This window comes from Manis pentadactyla, chromosome 9, assembly GCF_030020395.1.
Source record: "Manis pentadactyla isolate mManPen7 chromosome 9, mManPen7.hap1, whole genome shotgun sequence".
Taxonomy (NCBI): Eukaryota; Metazoa; Chordata; class Mammalia; order Pholidota; family Manidae; genus Manis; species Manis pentadactyla.
Window position 1 is genome coordinate 123,239,965 of NC_080027.1, and position 20,216 is coordinate 123,260,180.

The 20,216-nt window shown below is 54.2% G+C and overlaps 1 protein-coding gene across 6 annotated transcripts in view; it reads left to right on the plus strand.

Annotated features, from left to right (window-relative positions):
* PIK3C2B (phosphatidylinositol-4-phosphate 3-kinase catalytic subunit type 2 beta) overlaps nt 1–20,216 on the plus strand; it is a 59,548-nt gene that overhangs the window by 10,847 nt on the left and 28,485 nt on the right. For 2 of the 6 annotated variants that reach the window (XR_005029704.2, XM_036909672.2), the window contains exons 2-11: nt 731–822; nt 8,893–9,912; nt 13,052–13,152; nt 13,723–13,877; nt 14,184–14,304; nt 17,125–17,236; nt 17,386–17,465; nt 17,850–17,913; nt 19,367–19,513; nt 20,138–20,171. Coding sequence is in view for 5 of the 6 variants with exons in the window: in XM_036909672.2 (XP_036765567.2) it covers nt 8,980–9,912; nt 13,052–13,152; nt 13,723–13,877; nt 14,184–14,304; nt 17,125–17,236; nt 17,386–17,465; nt 17,850–17,913; nt 19,367–19,513; nt 20,138–20,171 (1,747 nt within the window). In the remaining variant the exon portion in view is untranslated. Of the gene's footprint in view, nt 1–730; nt 823–6,432; nt 6,654–8,892; nt 9,913–11,304; nt 11,655–13,051; nt 13,153–13,722; nt 13,878–14,183; nt 14,305–17,124; nt 17,237–17,385; nt 17,466–17,849; nt 17,914–19,366; nt 19,514–20,137; nt 20,172–20,216 lie in introns of those variants that run through there. The other 4 variants (XM_057508082.1, XM_036909673.2, XM_057508083.1 and 1 more) reach the window with 4 other exon arrangements.

Below are 20,216 nucleotides of genomic sequence, written 5' to 3' on the forward strand. Positions count from 1 at the left end.
CCTGGACTGCTGCTTTAGGGACAGTGGGTAGGGAGTGTGGGCGGTGCTGAGCCTCCCTGACAGGAGCAGGGCACCAAGCTCGCCCTGCCATGGGGTAGGGGCTGGCTCACCCTTCTGCTCGACTTCCTTCCACCCTCCTCGGAGCCGAGCAGGTGGCTGTCAGCTGCCAACAGTCCACACAGCATGTCCCTGCCCGGCCGCCCCCTCCCTTCCCACAGGCAGTACCAGCACGGCACTGCGGTCTCTGTGTGGGATCCTTCTGGGGACCAGTTCCCCTGTGGTGTCCTTGTCAGGGGAGAGCGCAGGCGTGGGGCCGAGGTTGTCTCTGAGTGTTGGCACCATGTGATGACCTCGCGGCAAGGGGTCTGTGGACCCTTCCCGGCTCTGCCGTGTCTCCAGCGTGAGACCTCGGGCAAAGTCGCTGACCTTTGGTGGGCCTCGCTCACTCCTCTCTAACAGACAGGAGGACGCTGCCATGGAGTAGCGAGAGACCCTTTCAGATGTCCAGGAAAGGCACTGTCAGAAAACAACCGAAGAATTGTTATAATTAAGTGACTTGGAGACGGTCCCTAAAAATCAAAGCAATGCTCTGTGGCAAAGAAGTCGTGGGGGGTGGCCTCTGGCATGGTTTGGTGCTCTCATGTGGGTCGGTGTCACCCCGAGATACACCTCCATCCTCTTGCCATGAGCTGGGACCATAACTTGAGGTGCTTCTCCTTGCTCCTTGCAGACTGATGGGTCGGCCCTGCCCAGCGCGTGAGGACCTGGGGCCACAGGCCGGACAGTGAGGCGGATACCGCTGCCTCTCGTCCCCTCCTTCCGGTGAGTCCCCCAGGCAAAGCAGAGCCTCTTGTATGTTCTGTCCTGGCTTTGGTGCCTCAGCTGGATGGGAGCAGCTGTGACCTGCTTTCTGGATTCTGCTTAATGGGCTGGCTTCCTCCAGGGAGTTTTCCCAGCCTACGCAGGAATCCTGGGGAACCGGATTCCAAAGGGCACAGGCAGGGGAAACTGGACCGTGGGTTCAGGGAGAGGACGCAGAGGCGTCAGTCTGGGCCTTGCACGGGCTGTCAGTTTGCAGGAAGCAGTGCAAGAGGCAAAGCTGAGGAGGGGAGAAAAGGTGGGAGAGGCAAGGACCGAGTGGGCTGCTTTGTCCCATCCCCACTCCACCCATTTTCCCATGTCCACCTTCCAGAGGGGCTTCCTTTATGCTCCGTGGGGTCTACAGTACCTTCGGAGAGACCCGGGTTTCCTAGATGGGACCGTGTGGAAGTGTTGAGGCTGTTTTCTGATGTGGGGTGGGCAGATGTGAACGTCGTCCGTAAACAGGGAGTCCCCTCGGCGGGAGGCCCAGATCGGTGTGGGCACGTCATCTAAGGCGCTCCTCTTCTCCCTGCTATCCTGTGCCACTGCCTTTCTCCGGAGGGCTGAGGAAGCTGGAAGAATGATTCTTGCAGGGAACCTGGCCAGGCCAGTTCTTAGGGCTGTGGTGGCTGCGGGCAGAACGCAGGACGTGTGGGCCAGACAGAGAGAGGTTAGTTAGGGCTGCTCAGCTCCAGGGATGGCTCCTGGGCTGGGCATCCACACACTGCCAAGACCTTTCTTTCGTCTTTGCCAAAGGTTCCATTCAGTGCCTGGCCACTGGCCCGGCCATCTAATCACCCACTCTAGGAAGGAAAGTCTTGACAGGAGCCACGAGCTGTCTCATCTCTTCCATCGTTGTCATTCTTCATGCTCAGATCCCGAATTTACAGGGTGGGTGGTAGGAGCCGTGGCCTCCAGGGATTCTGTCTGTGTGTGAACAGAACCAACTGTGCAAATGGTTTCAGAGTCGGGACCGGGGATGCTCTGAATGCAAACTCAACTCTATTTAACCATGTCACCTGGTCTCCTAGCACCTGTCCCTCTGCTCTCCTCAAACCAGAGAGCCCTCTACTAACTCTCACACCCACAGTGGAAAGCCCAGGGAATCGAGAGGTGGACAGTGAAGTAGCAATGCAAAGACTGAACCTGTGGAGCTGCTTGAATTTGGCTAAGAGGACATTGGAGAGGGTCTTTATGAATGGGAAAAAAACAAAAGCAGTCATTTTCTGTCTCCCCACATTGGGAACTAGGTGAGAGCCACACACAGGGACTCTTACCTAGGTCAGGTAAGAGACAGACCCTGGAGATGAGTGTGTTTCAGTGATGGGCATGACATCCATAAAGCTTATAAAGCTAATAAAACCTATAGGTTTTTTAAAAACCAAGATACAGTTGATGTACAATATTACATTGGTTTCAGGTATATAACACTGATTCGACAATTATGTACATTACTAAACGTTCACCACAATGATTATAATTGCCTTCTGTCCACATACAAAGATAGTCCAATATTATCGACTATATTTCCTCTGCTGTACTTTCATCCCTGTGACTAATTTATCTTACAATTGGATGTTTGTACCTCTTTATCCCCTTCCCCTATTTCGTCGATCCCTTCCCCCTGTGCCAAATATGGAAGCAGGGGTCAGGGGCACATCTGTGTGAGGCAGGAGCTAGCCTGCTTGTTCTTTGTGATAAACCTCCCTGCTGGAGGACTCCAGCCCCCGGTACAGGGCCTGCTGACCTTCCCTATTGGAGCTGCTGGGGGGAGGGGGAGGGGGAGCAGGGTACCAGGTGTGTGCAGTGAGGTGTGGGGGATGGGTCCCTGGCTGCAAATCCAGTGGGATTTTGGGTGTGAGTGTGGGCTTCGGGGCTTGGTAGGGGCAGTGGTCCTCTCTGAAGAGAAAACTGTGGAAGTCAAAGGGTGTAAGTCCTTATGGTCTCCAACCCCTAGACCCTTGAGGAGGGGCTGAAGGTCCCTTCCTAGGGCAGTCCTAGAACTGAGTTGTCTTCCCTCAATAAAAACTATTAAGAGATGGGATGCCCAAGGCTGGGGGCTTGAGACCCTCCCTATTTTTCACCACCTTGCTTGATAGCTCTTCATTTTCCCTGCCTAGTAAACATGGGCTGATACATTCAAGGGTTCCCCACTTTGTGCTCCAAAGGGGGGGGATTGAGTTATTTGTGGATATGTCTATCACCTTTGCTAGATTGGAACTCTTGAAATTGTGCCGTACTAATCTGAATACTTCTAGGTCTAGCATGGCCCCTGGCACGTAGATGGTACTCAATACCTGCTGGGATCTAATTCTGTGGCTCAGGATGTGGGTGAAGATGACACAGACCCATTAGGCTGTCCCATGTAGAGCAGTCCAGATAACGGTGCCCTCCGGGAAGACAGCAGGAAGCCCTCTCCACCCACAGCCGGAATCACTGCTGGCCCCTGGGGCCCCTCCCACTGGCACAGCTCCCCGGGAGGGAGTGCCCTCCCTGTTCTCTCCACCCTTTGACTCGGAACCATTGTGTGGCTCTGCCCTGACCCTGCTTCCTCTCCTCCAGCCGTGTGTTGGCAGCTGTGTGGATTGAGTTTGGTGCCTGGTGCTGCTTAGACCCTGGTACTGACCTGCTCGGCCATAAACATGCCCTCTTCACCAGCTGCCCACTTGGTGCTTTTTGGGGATCTCTTCCCCCATATCTTCCTGGGAGCTCTGAAACCCTAGTTGGCAGAGTCAAACCTGGTTGCGCATCTGAATCACTGAGGAACTTTGAAACATGCAGAGTCCAGAGACTCACTGCTCTGAATCAGACGCTCCAGGAGAGGGGCTAGGAATTTGTACGTTTGAAAACATCCCAGATGACAATTGTGAATATTCAAATGTCGACTATGTATTAGACGCTATTATTATGTCAACATTAAATTTAGAGGGAGTGCTAATGGCATTGTGTTTATGTGGGAGAATGTCCTAGTTCTCCAGAGATTCAGGCTCAAGTATTTAGAGGTGAAGTGTTCGCATCGTACTTCCAAATGGTTAAGCAGAGAAAGAGCACACGAATGTGGGGAAATGGGAACTCAGTGCACGCATGGTGAAAGGAAACTGGCAGAACATGACTTTGCAGATGATTTCCTTCTGCTCTCTGAGAAAGCCATCCTAGAAGAGCACTAGCCAAAGCCACCAAGGTGCACAGATCCGGGGCCATTGACAAGGTTCTCTCTGCTGTGGTCAGAGGGCGTCACTCACACAATGCAATGTGTGGGTGCTCCCTGCAGTTGTGTGACACAGCAGTACTGGCCCCAGCCATCTCTCCCTGGAGGAGCTGCTGAATAGCAAAGACCCAGGCCCTCTTCCATGCCACCTCTTTGCTGGGACCTAGGTGGATTTCTCCTTTTTTACAGAACCCTTGTAGCCCTTGAGAACTGAACGAATGGAACAATTCCTAATTTGTCAAATCATCAGAGGCTGGCAGGGAGGGAACTGGACTGGGGTGGGATATAGGGGGAGGCAGGAAATGGGAGACTCTGATGCCCAAAATACTTTGTGGATCCCGGCCTGTCCTGGAAAGTGAGAATTAAATCCAGTCTTGAGTTCTTAAAGGAAGCCAGCTCGATCCAGCTCCAGGCTGTCGGGGCTTGTTGCTCCTGCCTTCCCTCCTTCCCTCTCTGGACTTCCTCTGTGGCTGGCTGCTGCTCAGAACCATCGCTCTGCTCTAAAGGGTGGTCCTCCCGGTCCTGCGGGGGATGCCGCCTGTCCTGCTTCCTCACCAGGGATCCCTCAGCTTCAGAGGGAGCAGGGCACTGAGCCTTTTGGAAGGAGCAGCTGCCAGTGTGGCGCAGGGCATAAGATCTGTCAGTGAGCTGGGATTCCTTCTCTGCATGAGTGACAGTCTGGTGGTGTCCTGCCAGTGAGCCAGGGGGACAGTGGGTAGAGAGGGGTAGCTTGGCTTTACTCCTCTTAACTCCAGTCTGGGAAGAGCCTCAGGAGCTGAGCCTGTTGATCACCCTCCAGCCATTCTTCTCTTTCTTTGCAGGCTCAGGCCCTGGCCCTGGGATAGGACTTTGGAGTCCTCTGAGAACTTTGACTGGTGGGCATTAATAGGTCAGAATCAGAGCATACCAGAGCCGGAAGGCACTGTATGTGATGGTCCTGTCCATCCACCCACCTGCCCTTACAGATGTCAAACCTGGCCCAGTGAGTTGAAACCCAGTCCTGGGTTTGAAGGACCCTAAGGACCTCTTGCGTCCTGATGACCCATCTCTGTGTCTAAAGATTCTCACCAACAGAAAGGTCTGTCCTTAATCTCAGTTCAAGTACATGTTTCTCAATGGAAATGAGGTGAATTTGGAGCTCAAGGCACTTAATGGGAAGTGACAGATCCATACACATTTAATTCTGAATAAAATATTTTAAGATTATGTTTGAGATATGCATAGGTTGCTATTGGGAGCAGAAAGAAGGGGCCCTTAGTCCAATCCTGGGGCACCGGGAAGGCTTCCTGAAGAACCTGCTGTCCGAGCGAAGTCTGAGGAGGGTGAGTTAGAGTCTCCTGGGCAAAGAGTGCTGGGAAGGGTGTGCCCAGGAGGAGGAAGCCATTGAGCGAAATCACAGAGGTACTGATATAAGGTAATGAATGGCTGGAGATGAGAGGGACGTGGAGGCTGGTGATGAAGGCCTTGTAAGGGAAGCCAGCAGAGAATCTTTGAAGGGGTTACAGTGAGGTGGTCAGATTTATGCTTTGGAAAGAGCCCTCTGGCTGCTCTGTGGAGACGCCTCAAAGGTGGGGAGGAGGGAGAGCTGTTAAAGGCGACTGTCACAGGCCTGTGGGAGAAGCAAGGGCCTCAGTTAGGGCGCCAGAGGCTGGAATGGAAGGAAGTATTGAAGAGGAGAAGGCCTTGGTGGTGGGGGAGCTGAGGGGGGGGAGGAATCCAGGTGACTGCTGGCTTCTCATCTGGTGATTGGGAGGCTGTTCACCCAGGTGGGGAGCCGCTGGGGGAAGGAAGGAGGAAGGAGATGGTTCATTTTGGGCATTTGGGGTTTGAGATACGATGGGCATATCAACTTGAGGGGAGAGATAACACATTTGGAATCCTTTTATCCGAGCGGAATGACCAGGAGACGGGAGCAGGTGTGACTGGCCACACAGAGGGCTTGGTGCTCACAGAGGGCTGAGAACGGAACCCTGAGTCGTCACCCACATTTCAGAGGTGGACAAAGAAGGAGGCGGAAAATAAGAAAAAATAGTGTCATGGAAACCAGCGGGTCCAGGGTTTAGGAAGAAAGGGATGATCCGTAGAGCCAAACGGCACAGCCATGTGGAGGCAAATAGAAATGCCTGTGGGATTGGGCGGCCCAGGCATTGTCGCTGGGGCGGCTCTTCGTGGGGGTGCTGAGGGCAGAAGCCAGAGTACAGTGAATTGAAGAATAAATGGGAAGGGAGAACTGGGGACCCTCCTGTGTCATCTGCTCTAGTACAGTTTAGCCGGGGAGGGAAAGGAGAACAGAGAGGGCATTAGCTGGAGGACAAGTCAAGAGAACGTGCTTGGGGGGCAGGGTTTTGTTTTGTTTCTCTTTCTTCTTAAGGCTGCAGGAAGCTTGAACATGTTATATGCTGAGGAGAGAGCTCCAGATAAGGAGAAGAGGTGAAGACGCAGGAGAGGGAAGGGAAAGTCAGCGGTGCTCTATCCTGGAGGCCATCCTGGGGGCAAGAGCACAGGAGGGTTGAACCTCAGCAGGAGGCGGTGTCTGCTTCCCCCAAGACCAAAAGGCAGGGAGGGAGCCCGAACACCAATGTGGGTAAGTCAGTGGGAGGAGAGGCAGGAAATGGGGAGAGATTATTTCCAGTGGCCTTGGGGTTTCCTCTTCACCGTGGTGCCCCGTGAAGGCAAACCGTGATACTCTGCTTGTCCCAGCTCAGGGCTGAAAGCACAGTCACAGTCATTCCCTGGATGAAAGGGCTTCAGCTCCGCCCCTCTTGGAACCTTTATCTAGTGTCTCCTCTCTAAAACACGAGGACCTCTTTCTCTTGATCAGTTCCTGAGCTCTGATTAGCTAAGTTCTGCGTATTTCTAACTGCTTATCTAATTCCTTTAAATTTCAGGTAGCAAGACTCCCTCTTACTCTCTGCGGATAATGTGTAAGAAGATGTTGAAATCAGCAGAGAGTACCTTGTCCGCCCTGAGGCTGGGCTTGGGCGGTTCTATCTTTGGGAAATTATTCCCAGAGGTTCACTGAAGCAGGTCAGGGTTCTTCATCTGTGCCTGGTGGATGCAACAGGGCCCCGGTGGGCACCTCAGGTTAAGGGATATTCTTGTCCTAACTCATTTTCAATCTGATGGAACCTGCCACCCAAAAATCTATCTGAACCCTTTTCCAATGGATGTTCCCAACTTCCTAATCGTGAAGAAGAACATACTTCATAGGTTTGTTACCCACTGGGTACAGCAGTATAATAGAATGAACAATTTTTGATCGTTTGATGGAATCTTGAACTTCCCGGCTGCTGGTACAAAGGGTCAGAATTGACTACTTCACACTCACCTCTCCCAGCCTCGTCTGAAACACGGCTGTACACATAGGTCAGTTTTGGCGACATACTAGAATCTCCTGGGGAGTTTTAAAAAATACCACTGCCCTACTGCAAACCAATGAATCAGAATCTCCAGAAAGTACATGGGTATCATTATTTTTATTAAGTCCCCTGGTGTTTCTAATGTGCAGCCAGGGTTCTCAGGCCAGGCTAACCTTGTCATTACAACCATTTGTTCTGTTTACATTTCCTTTTACCACCATTGTGACTTTTTCATGTCATGGCTTCTAAAGAAAAGGATGTAAATGGAGTAAATGAAGGGGGCTGCCTGTAGCCAGAGGTGTTGGGTCTGGGGTGGCGCCTTCAGGTAGCTTCCTGAGGGCCGACGGGAATCGATATTTTGGCACACCTGTAATCCACCAGGTGGCTGAGTCTCACCTGTTGGCAAGCTTTGTTGTACTGCCCATGTTTGTGTATTTGGGGAGGATCTTAGTGAAGTCTGAGTACTGATACGGTCTCTTTCACAGAGCTCTGTTGTCCTTTTCATGTACAACCTTACTGAAGCACAATTGACATACAATAAACTGTACATATTTAAAGTTTAAAGTTTGATAAGTTTTGACACAAATGTATACCTGTGAAACCATGACTGCAATCAAGATAATGAACATAGGCATTCTCCCCAAAGTTTCCTTGTGTTCCTTTGTGATCCATCTCTCTTGCCACCCTTTTCCAAATAACCACTGGTGTGCTTGCTGTTGCTTTAGATTAGTTTTCATTTTCCAGAATTTTTTATAAATGGAGTCCTACATATTCTTACTAGTCTGCCTTCTTTCACTCTGCGTAGGTATTTTGAGATCTGTCTGTGTTATTCCGTGTGTCAATAATTCATTTCTGTTGCTGGGTAGTATAGGCAGTTCTGTGGCCATATCACTTTGTTTGGTCCATTCACCTGCTGATGGACAGACATTTGGGTGGTTTCCCGTCTTGGGGTATTACAAATAGGGCTGCTGGGAATATTGGTGCACAGGTCTTTGCATGGACATACACTTTCATTTTACTTGGTAAGTAACTAGGAGTGGGATGGTTGAGTCACATGGTAGGTGGATGTTTACCTTTTCAAGAAGCTGCCTGTTCCCCAAATTGGTTGTCCCATTTTACATTCACCACCAGCGGTGTATGAAGGCTGTCCTCATTTCCATCTCCACACTTGACTGACGCAAGGTGCCTCCTTTATGCCTCGGGGCACACGTGAGAGAGTTGAGGATGGGAGTTGAGGATCAGACATGGAGAGGTGTACAGATGAATGAGAGGGTGGGTGGATGTCATAGATAAATGAATAAAGTTGTCTTGGTGTCTCTTTTTTCCTCCATCTTTCAGTGTCTCTCCATCTGTCACAGGCACTCAAGACACAGGCAGTGGCCCAGGTGATGTCACCTAAGTGAGATTATTAATACATCTCTTTTTCTGACTGAGTCGATCGATATTTTTGCCTCTCGCCTGCAGGTGCCCAGATACCATGCCGCAGCTCTGCAGGCCTGACGTTGGCGGGAAGTAGGACACTTCCTGTCTCCTCCAGCCCCCTTCCTCACCATGTCTTCGACTCGGGGCAGTGGGGAACACTGGAAGTCCCTGGAGTCGGTGGGCATCAGCCGCAAAGAGCTGGCCATGGCTGAAGCCTTGCAGATGGAGTACGATGCCCTGTCCCGGCTCCGGCGGGACAAGGAGGAAAGCAGAGCCAAGCAGAACACAGCCCCCTCTCTCATCAGCTGGGATGAGCCCGTCCTCGACTTCTACAGCAAGCCTGCAGGAGGGCAGAAGGACCTCAAGCTCTTGCGTGGGCTTTCTGGCTCCGACCCTACCCTCAGTTACAACTCGCTGTCCCCACAGGAAGGGCTGCCCAACCACTCTACCTCCCAGGGCTGCCAGCCTGGCCCAGATCCCTGGCCCAAAGGCTCCTTGGCTGGAGACTGTCTCTACATTTTTGATGGCTCAGATGGGGGACCCTCGTTGTCTCCAGGATTGGGGGATATAGATGGCTCTTCCAAGAAGCTGTCCCCACCTCCTCTGCCTCCCCGAGTCTCTATCTGGGATACCCCTCCACTGCCTCCCAGAAAGGGGTCCCCTTCATCTTCCAAGATCTCCCAACCCAATGACATCAACACACTTTCTTTGGTTGAACAACCTCCAGGCAAACTGCTGGGGCATCGGATTCTGGAAGAGGAAGAGGAGCCAGGAGGTGGGGGTCCAGGGCGCCTACTTGGGTCTGTGGACTATGATGGTATCAATGATGCAATTACTCGGCTTAACTTGAAGTCAACCTATGATGCAGACACACTGTGGGATGCCACCAGGGTCTGGAAGGAGGGCCGGGGGCACCTGGACTTCAGCAAGGACACTCCTGGAAAACCTGTGGCCCGAAGCAAGACTATGCCCCCTCAGGTGCCCCCCCGCACCTACACCTCCCGCTACGCCAATCGAAACAATGTTACACCTGGCAAGAACCGCCGGATTTCTGCCGCTCCGGTGAGGACCTTACTGTGTCTCTCTCCCCCCCACCCCCCATGCTCTTAGAAACAAGAAGAGTAGTCCCACTTCTCTGCTATTCCAAGCCCAAATCTACTCACCCTTTAGTCCTTTCCGCCCCTGTGTGCTGGCCGTGAGGCCCCCAGGCCCTGGTGGTGTGGAGGAAAAGGGACCCCACTAGGGAAATGGCTCCTTTTCAGGGCAGAATGTTGTGTATTTTGGCCAAATGGCCCTCCTGGGGACAGTTGTTTTGCAACTCCAATTCCTCATGTGTGCCGGCTTCATGATACAAAGACTGGCCTGGGGTGGGGGTTCATTGCTGACTGTGGTTGAATGGCCTTGTGGACTAGAGCGAGTTGCTCCTGCTGACTTTTCTGCTCTGCCAAAAAGTGCTGCGTTGGGATGAGGCTCAATCAATATTAACCTGTTTAGTGCTTACTGAAACTCAGGCCTGCTGCAGACTACGGCCCAGATCCCTCAGCGACCCTGCCTCAGGGACCCAGGCACAGCCCTGGTGTCCCTTGTTCCGAAGCTCCCTCGTTCTAGCCCATCTCATGCTGTGTCTGTCTCTCTGTCTGTCTCCCACTCTGTCTCTCTTGTTGCGGTAAGATATACATAACATAAAAATTACCATCCTAACCAATTCTAAGTAACACCGTTCAGCGGCATTAAGTACAAATTCACATTGTTGTGCAACCATCACCACCATTTCAGCTCTTTTCACAGTGAAAACATTTAGAAGAACTGTGCAGTGTGACAATCATAATTTTACTTGTATCAGTACACAGTATAAAATAGCAAAGTATCTACACAGAAGCACGGGGTGGGGTCCAGAGCACCTTTGGTCGTTTTTCTGGCTTGAAAGAGTATCAGCAGCCTCTCCCTGGGTGGGACCCGGAGGCCACATTGTGTTTCCTCCTTGAGCCCTGGAAACCCTGGCCCCAGGAGGCAGGAGGCACCCCCTGGCTGATGACTTGTGTAGTAATAGCACTCCACCTCATTCCATCCCTGTTTCCTCCTTATCCATTGTCTAAGCCACTCTGGGGCTTTCCCACCTCGTGTCCCAGTGATGGGGATCCTTCAGGATTCTGCAAAAGCCCACGTGGTCCTTCCTTCCTTCCTGTGCTTCTGCTGAGAGTCCCCCAAAGCAGAATCAGCTCCGGGGATGTCACAGCGCTGGAGCTCCGGGCTTTTTAAAGGCCCTGCTCTGAGAGGTGGGGCTGCTCCCGCTATTTATAGGGACAGAAATTCCTGTTCCCAGCTCCGAGTTCCTGACACAGAGCTGGGCCTGTTCCCCAGCCACTCGGGTAGGTGGTCACCTCTGTCGTTCCCTCTCTCTCCCGCTTCCCACCACTCCCTCCCCGCCCCCTGCCCCATCCCGCGTGTCTTCAGAGTTCTGAGAAGGAGCGTGGGCCAGAGTCGCCTTGAAGAAGCTCGGGCAATGCAAAGAGCGCTTGCCGGTTCTTAGGCTGGAAATGCGGCCTTGGCTGGCCCTGCCTCACTTCGGGGTGGGGGCTCATCCCACCAGGAGCGGGGGCCCTTTGGGTCCTCAGCCTGTACCACCACCCCGCCTTCGCCGGGCTTCCAGCCGGAGGGACCCTCCTTATCCTGGGCCTGCGGAGCCAGCTCTGGAACTGGTTGGCTCCAAATGCCAGCCTGGTACCCCCACTGGCAGCCTCTGCCTGGCAGACGCCCCCAGCCAGCATCGGGCAGTGCCAGCAGGGCCTGCCAGCAGGGCGAACGTAAGTGCCATTTGTGTCTGTGTGCAGCCAGTGAGTGGCACTGAAAGGGCATGAAAATGGCCTTCAGTAGTCACTGTTCCCCCACCCCCACTTTCCCCTCCTCTTTCTGTCTCTATCGCTCCCTCACTCTCACTTCTGTGGGTTAATTGCTGACAGTGGTACTATTGTTTTGACTGGGACACAGGCACGAACTTGGCAGAGCCAGGGCCTCACATGCCAACTGGCCTCACTGCTGCCCTCCCCTCTCTGTGCCCCCTCCATGCTCACCCCAAGGAGCACGCCTAAAGAGAGAGGGGTCACTCAGAGGAAACAATCTGGATGGTCAAATGAAGAGCTCGGTTGCTGCTTTGTGCTGGAGGGCAGGGAGGGCAGGAGACTAGCCCGGGGGAGGCTGAGAGGTGAGGCATTGCCTACTACCCGGAAGCAGCTGTTGGCACCAGCGGCCTTTACCGGATGCAGCTCGGCCCTCCATCCGAGCTGCAACTTTATTCCCTGGGGGTGGCCTCCCCTAGCAGCTCTGGGCAGGCCTGTCAGGCAGAAACCTGTCATGCACCAGCTACCCGCCTACTTCCTCCTCCCCTGGGCTGCCGGCCTAGTCTGAGGGCTGCTTTGAAACTCCTCAGGGGTGACCGGACATCTCTTCAGTGGGCAACAGTTGGAGGTCTTGTCTGAGAGAATCCCCACCACCACACGCATTTTCTTGGACAGGAAGCAGGGGCCCAGGCAGGTCCCCTGACATTTCAGCTGTTCAGAACCAGAAGACTCCAGAGCCAGAAGGAGCTAATAAGCCTTCTACCAGGTTCTCTCCTGCGCAGAGCTCTCCTTTGATACTTTCTTCCTCAAATAGCATTGACCGGGAAGGCATGTGTATCTGAATCATCACCTCCGTCTGCGGGCTCTCGGTTTCTCTGCTCTGGGTCCTGAGGGCTTATGTGACTGCTGAGGCCTTCACCCAGGGCCCGGCTGCCCTGGGGACTGTTTGGGCAAACACTTACCCTGGCCTCAGCAGTGGGGAAAAACAGTTGCCTGCTAGCTGCCTGCGTGCCTCTGGGAGGATCCACCAGGAAGCTGCACACTGCCCGCCTGCCGGATGGAGCTTATTGCACCTGGCCCCTCGGGAAGGAGGTGTGGCTGCGCTCGGCTCCATCTCACCTGGGTTTCCAGACTCAGTTGAGGCTCTTGAGTTCTCTTTTTCAACCTGGCTCTTGTTCTCCTAGGACAGCAGATCGATACATATTTCTGGATTTCTTCTATTTTCTTGTAACCCCTTTCACCCAATGTTGAATGCCTAGAAAGTTATGACCCTTAGAGTTTAAGAATTTAGATCTGGGGACAGCCCGTGGGAAAGGGGAGGTCAGGAGGGAAAAGGCACTGAGTCAGATGCTCTTCTCTTAAAGATGGGCTCCCGGCCCCACGCCGTCACCAATGGCCATGAGTTGTTTGAGGTCTCAGAGGAGAGAGATGAGGAAGTTGCTGCGTTTTGCCACATGCTGGATATGTAAGAGTTACAGAATGGGGGCTTGGGAAAGGTTGTGGGAGTTGGGGAGGAGGGTCACCCCTTCCAGAACTTTCTCTAGGAAGGACAAAGAACCACATTTAATAAATCTCAGTTCATAGGTGTGGGATGCATCCTATAGCAGGTGTTTGTGAAATCTTGGAAGTTTCGCATTTTTGACAAAATCCCTGAAACCTGGATCTGACAGACAATCCCAGTTGCTTCAGGCCCAGCTGCCCTGATGCGCAAATGCATCCCAGCTGGAGATAAGAGTGTTATCTGGAGCTAAAAGAAAGGAAATGGATTCAGAAAATTTTTCCACTGAACTAAGCATGGAAAGCTTTGTCATTTTAGAACTATTCCTACTGTTGGGAAACTTTTTGCAACCGTGGCAACTGTGTCCAGAGAATGGTTTCTCAGTGCTGCCTTCCCACTGCCCCCTCCTGGCCTGTGGGGCTGAGCGGGGACAGAGCTGGCCCCCGGGCCCCAGTGGGGAGGGTCCGTGCAGGACACCGGTGGAGTGCCCTCTCCCGAAGGCACAGCGAGGGTCCTTCTCCCTCTCTTCCTGTACAGCCTTCGATCTGGCTGTGACATCCAAGACTACACCCTCACTGGCTGTGTCTGGAGTGCAGTGACCCCAAGCCCAGAGCACCTTGGGGACGAGGTCAACCTGAAGGTGACTGTGTTGTGTGACAGCCTGAGGGAGCCTCTCACTTTTACCTGCAACTGTAAGTTAGCGGGGGAAGGGGTGAGCGTCCCTTGAGGTGGGCAGGGATGACTGTTTTGGATTGCAGGATCCTTTGGCTACAATTCCCACCCTACCTTATAGCTCAGTGAGCGGGGAAGCTCCTTTGGGGCCAGTTTTTAGGGCCCTGATCACCTTTCTCACCTCCAAGCGCTGTGTTTGCCTGTTGATCTGGTTGGTGCTTATGCTGGTGAACACTTAGCCAGGAATGGGGGATCAGGGTGGGGACGCTGAGCCCCGCCGGCCCCACTGCCCCCCACCATGGCTTCCGCCGCCCCATCCCTTACAGGCTCCTCCACTGTAGACCTGCTCATCTACCAGACACTGTGCTACACCCATGACGAACTGAGGGATGTAGACGTGGGTGACTTCGTGCTGAAGCCCTGTGGGCTCGAGGAGTTCCTGCAGAAGTGAGTGAGCTGGCGGGACAAGCCGGGTAGGCAGCAGCAGTGGGAGGGGGCTGCACAGGGGTGGCCCTGGGCTCCAGGCCTAGGCTGGCAGCCCCACCCCAATCCCACAGGCAGGACTGCTGCTTTCTGGACACACTCTCAGCCACGTTGCAGCTTCCCCAGGAGCTCTGTCTTCCAGCAGGGTTGGCCAGCTTCCTGAGCCAAATCTGCTGTGGAAAGAGCTTGGAGCAGGGATTAGGCGAAGACTAGGTCATATCTGCATGTGGAGGGCTGTGTGTGTGGAGGTGGGGAGCTGTGTGGGGTTGTTTCTTCTGCCCCTGGACTAGTCTTCAAGGCCAGGAGGACTGGGCAGACGTGCCGCTGTGGAACCTAGAGGAGCAATCTTATTGCCCATTCCTCTCTATTTCCCCGCCAGCCAGCCTTTCCCCCAGCATGTGCCCTCCTCACCAAGGGCTGGCCTCCAGCTCCTCTCCACCCAGTGCCCTCTGCAGCAACCAGCCCGTCTGGAAGGTCTGATGTGGCCCAGCTGCTGCGGTCCCTGTCCCACTTGCCCTGGGGCTCTGGAGTGCTGGGGCAGGAGGGGAGTTCACCCCTCAGGGGTGCAGCTGTGTGGCAGGCTGTAGAACCAGCCGGAGGACAGCAGATGAAGGTTAGAGGTCTGCTTCCCCCACCCCCAAGCTTTCACTTGCCCTACCCACTACCCTTGGCCACTGAGAGGAAGCGGGCCGTGGAGCGGCCTGTATCTCGGTTCTTAGGAGTGCCTGCTGAGTACTAGACCACTTGCTCTTTCTCTTACCTCCAGGTCTAGGTGCAAGGATGGTTCACCTGTGGCTTGAGCAGTCCTTGGCTGGTCTCTTGAGTCTAAGGGATATTGCGGGTCCTTTCTGGCTTTATGCCTTCCACCAGAAAGCTGAGGGAGAGAAGAGGGGCAGGGTCCCGCATGGCACAACTCTGGGGAGCACCATTCTAACATGTTCCATGTGTACCTGCTTTCCTCCGGGAAAATAAGGGGCCCCGGACTCTGGGTCTCTTGGCAGAGAGCACCGAGGGGACAGGGACACCCCAATACAGGTGGTTTGGGTCCTGGCTTGCCGCTTTCCAGTTGTGAAACCCTGAGCCTCTTTTCTTCCCTAAAATGTAGTGAGGATTAAATCTGAGGGTGACCCAATGAGCAATCAATAAATATTGTCAGGAGGGACTGGTCCAAAGTGGAATACATGGGGGTCTGGATCAGATGGGCACTGTCATGTGCCCTGCGGCTCCCCTAGTCCGTCAGCTCCGAGTCCAGAGGTGATAGGTCAGCTGCCAGGTGCTTGTTTCTTGCAGGACCGGGATGGGTCCAGAAGCATCAGGAGCAGGTGGAACAGGGTCAGTGGGAGTGGGGTCATGCCCCTCCCCTCTAACTTGAATGCACACAGGAGGTCTTCCACAGAGGGCAAGCAAGTCCCCACGGGACCTGCATCCCTGTCCCCCATGCTTATTGAGGCTCTTCTCTTCCCTCCCACCCAACAGAAAAGTCCAAACCCCTGAGCACAAGACAGCTGCCTTGGGTAGGGGTGGAAGGGACCCTCTGGGGACTTCAGAAAGCTATTAACTCCCAAGGAAGCCCTGTGCTTTCCTACCCTTGCCTAGCAGGGAGGGGCTGATGCTGAAGGAGTGGTGGGTCCAGGATGCAGGCGGCTCTCAGATAAGAACCTTGAGACAGTCTCAGGGGAGGGTTAGGTTTCCTGCCACCTCCCCCCGCCCCACACACTCTTCCTTCTTCCCAGAGCGCTGCCAACAGAGCCATCCCCAGCTTTTGACTGCAGTTCAGTCTTAGCAGCTGGGGCCTAGATCAGAGGCTTGGCCCCTCGGGATGTACAGAAACCCCTCAAGTCCTAGCTGGACCCAGACCTGTGCACCTCTGTCAGCTTCTGCACCGACGCTCGTCTTTGCTTCTCTCCCCTCCCCTCCATTTCTGGCCTAGACTCCCAGTTCTGCTGAGGAAGGAAGTCTCTTTCCGGCTTCTGTTACCCAGCTACTGGGAGCTGGCCCAGGCCTGCCGTGCTGACCTGCAGGTGGACTCCCTCTGCCCCCTCTGGGTTTCCTTCCTGACCGGGCTGTGATTGGGAGGGAGGAGAAGCCGGGTCGTGGAAGGCCTCCCTAGGATCCCTTCTCTGAAACCTGGGGGGCAGCGGGAGTCTCCCCTGTGGCTGCTCGAGCAGTGGGAATGGCACGCAGGTGGGTGCTTGTCAGAAAGTTTGACATTGTCATTCACAGACAGGACCCACGGAGGGAGAGGAGAAGCAGCCTTTGAGGCGCTTGGGGATAACAGACCTGGGATCTGGGTGGGTTGCTTGGTGGCCTCGGCACCCTGGTCAGTAATGGTAGTGGGTGGGAGACTAGGGACCGCAGTGTGGGGTCGGCGTCACTCACTGAGCTCCACACCCGAGCCCGAGCACGGGCTGGACTTCTACATGTCCTGTACACCGAAGCTAGGAGAATGGGGTTTCAACGTAGCCCCCCAAGAAGTCTCTCTGTTCCTTGCTCCCTCCAGAAGTTCACACCTCTGGTGGGAACCAATGATAATGATCCCTAGGATATAACCTAGGGAACTCGGTGTTTATACAGATCAAGGGTTAAGCGTATCAGGTGGATTCCCTTTGGATCAACTTGTTTCTGTCTCTCATTCTCCCATGACGTATCCCAGGACCAAGGTAAGGGGGTGTACTACACATACTACCCCCTCCCCCTTCCTCCTGTTTCTCTCTGCTCAAAGCTGAGGATGCCATGCCACCGTGTCCCCAGGATGCTAACGATCTTGTCCCCCTCCCCCACCAGCAAGCACGCCCTGGGCAGCCATGAGCACATTCAATACTGCCGCAAGTTTGACATTGACATTCGCCTACAGCTGCTGGAGCAGAAAGCCGTGCGCAATGACCTGGCCCGGACGGTTCGTGCCCGGGGAGGTTGATGGCTGCCCAGGAATGGGGGAAGTGGAGTAGGCAGAGGGCGATAAGGAGCGGATCTAGTGGGAGTGGGGTAGGAATGTTGGGCTGGCATGAAAGCACCACGCCTCTGAATAGGGTACTTCCTACCCAGGTGGATGATGACCAGAGCCCCTCCACTATGAACTACCTCATCCATCTACAAGAGAGGCCAGTCAAACAGACCATCAGCAGGTGAGAGCGTGTGCCATCTTGGGCATGCACCAGGCGGGAGCCGTGAGGGGACCCCAGCAGATGCCCCTGCTCACTTTTCTGCCAGGACCCAGGATTCATGTGTTGGGGTGGGGCCCAAGAGTCTTACAGGTGAAGACCCCCCCCCACTCCAACGTGAGTTACATCTTTTCCCTCTAGTACTTTGCCATCATTCTCCAGGTGAGAGATGACAGGCAGAAAGGACTCACTGTCCTTCAGCCTTCATGGGACAGAGAGAAAGAGTGGGAACCCTTTAAATCAGAGGCTGATTCCTGAGCTGTGGAGAGGGAGGGAGAGAATGGGTCTCCCAGGACACTGGGTCTGTCCTGACCTCTCCTGTGATTTCCCCCTTCCCCAACTCCCCAGGCAGGCCCTGAGTCTTCTGTTTGACACTTACCACAACGAGGTGGATGCCTTCCTGCTAGCTGATGTGAGTACAAATCCCGGCTCTGGCCCAGCTGCCCAAGGTCCAAGCCTCCTCCTCTCCCCTAGTCCTCCTGAGATCAGCCAGCTCGAAGGGGCTGTGGACTAGACACAGAACAGCTGTCAACCAAGCACCCCTTTTATTCTCCTGGCTCACAGACAAAGCAGGACTGTGTAGAGGGCCCTGCTCCTCCGTATAGGAAGGTCAGGGTCATGCCCTGATCTCTCTCTCTGGAGTAGGGTGTCTCCAAAGCTCAGAGACATAGAGTGGTCACCCCAGCTGCTTTCAAACGTGCACTGGAGCGGGCATCCTGTTTGTAATGCTCAGGACCCTCCGGTTTGACAGGTTCTATGCGCTGGTGTTACAGGTGGAAACCCATCTGCAGGTGGTGGGTCCCAAAGATAGGGAAGGGCCAGATACCCCTCACGTGGACCCACAGGGAGCTTTAAGCCTCAAAACCGTGATGGCAGTATTTGCCCCAAATGTCATGAAGCTAAAGAAAATCAGGTAGTGCCCTTCAAAAGCCATCCCCCTCTCAGTGACCCAGTGGACAGTGGCCATGGCCTCTTCCCTTCTGGGGACTTCAGCCTTATATGTAGTTCAGCCCTCTACTCACCGGCCGCCAGAATCCCTGCTCCAGGATCCTCTGCTTGAACATTTACTTTGATGATGGGGAAGTTCTCCGAACATCTTTTCTGGGCAGGTCTGGCCCTGTGCTAGTGGTCGCTGGGGAGAGAGAAGCCATAAGAATTGTCTTAGCCTTCAGGGAACTTGTATTCCTGTTAGAAAAATGCCATACCAGAAAGCTGCTAGGAGACAAAACAGCGACAAGTTGATCAAGGGCTCTTGGGGAATTATGGAGAGGGGACTGGTCAGTGAAACCTGTGGGAAAGAGTTTGATTTAAGCCTGGCCCTTGATTTGAATGTATGCAAGTAATCAGGGCAAGGCAGGCGAGGGAATTCCTGGTGAGAAAAGGGCAGGAGCCACAGCGCAGAGGGGGGCATGGGGGCCTGGCGTGTCTGTGGTCCGGCAATGAGGTCCGCCTGGGAAGTCCAGGTGGTAGTGTGGGAAACCAGGCTGTGCAGGCAAGTGGGGCCTGTGTGGTCTCTGGCCTGCTTGCCATTCCCTGCAGATTTATTTTATTTAAATTGGATGTCTCTGAGGAAAGACTCTGTATGGGTGTATGTAGTGTAAGTAGACTATAGCTGACAGTGGGAGGCTGTGAACCAAAGGAGGTTCAGGAAGGATGGCCGAAAGAATTGGGGAACCCACGCACAGCCCACGTGACTCGGTAGGAGTGAGTGTTGGCCAAAGGTGGGTGTTTGAAGACAACGCATGGACCCCTCTGGTCACCCCTGAGCATCATGAGCCCCTGCTCTTCCCCACCTGTTCCTCCAACCCCGTGGGGGCCAGGGGCTGAGCGCGCTAGCCCACCAGCCTCACTGCCGCCTCCCACAGGTGGACTTCCCCCTCAAGGCCGACAGGGTGGTGCAGTCTGTCAAAGCCATCTGCAACGCCCTGGCTGCTGTGGAAACCCTTGAGATCACCAGTGCCCTCAACCAGCTGCCCCCCTGCCCCTCCCGCATGCAACCGAAAATTCAGAAGGTAATGGGCCCAGAGCCTGAGCCATGGGAGGGAGGAGAGGGATAGTCATGTAGAACTGGGTGATTAGGGGTATGTTTATTAACAGGCTCATCATTCCACCTCCATCTTTTACATGTGAACAGTTTAACCACAGGAGTTCTTAGGAAACGGATGCCAAATGTGTCCCCTCTTCCTGAGAACAAGGATGGGCTAGGGTCTGGCCCTGGGACTGACTGCCAAGGAGCCCAGGCCAACAAAGGCTTTATTCACAATCACTGAGACATTACCTGGCAGTTTGCCTGCCTATCACGGTGCAAAACCAAAGTCTCCCCTGAGCCAGGGGCTCCGGGGCTCCATGGTGAGGGCTGTGCGCCCTGCAGAAGGGTCAGCAGCCTAGGCACTGTGGTCCGTAGCGGACTGGCCTAAGGGTCAGAGGGGTCTCACTTGGGCGGACACAGTGACTGTATCCTGGCCCGGCTCCCTCTGTCCGTCACACACCATTATGCTATCTTCCCTTGGGGATCCTTGTGCCTCACATTTCAGTCCAGTCTGTCCAGATGAGCGCAGCTGGGAAAGCCCATCTTCCATCTGTGAGGGACAAGGCCGTGGCCCTGAAGCTCCCCCCTTCTCCTTTATCCCCAACAGGATCCCACCGTCTTGGCTGTGAGGGAAAACCGAGGTAAGGGAACTGCTCTGTCTCTATCTAGTAGGGGTGGCCAAAAAT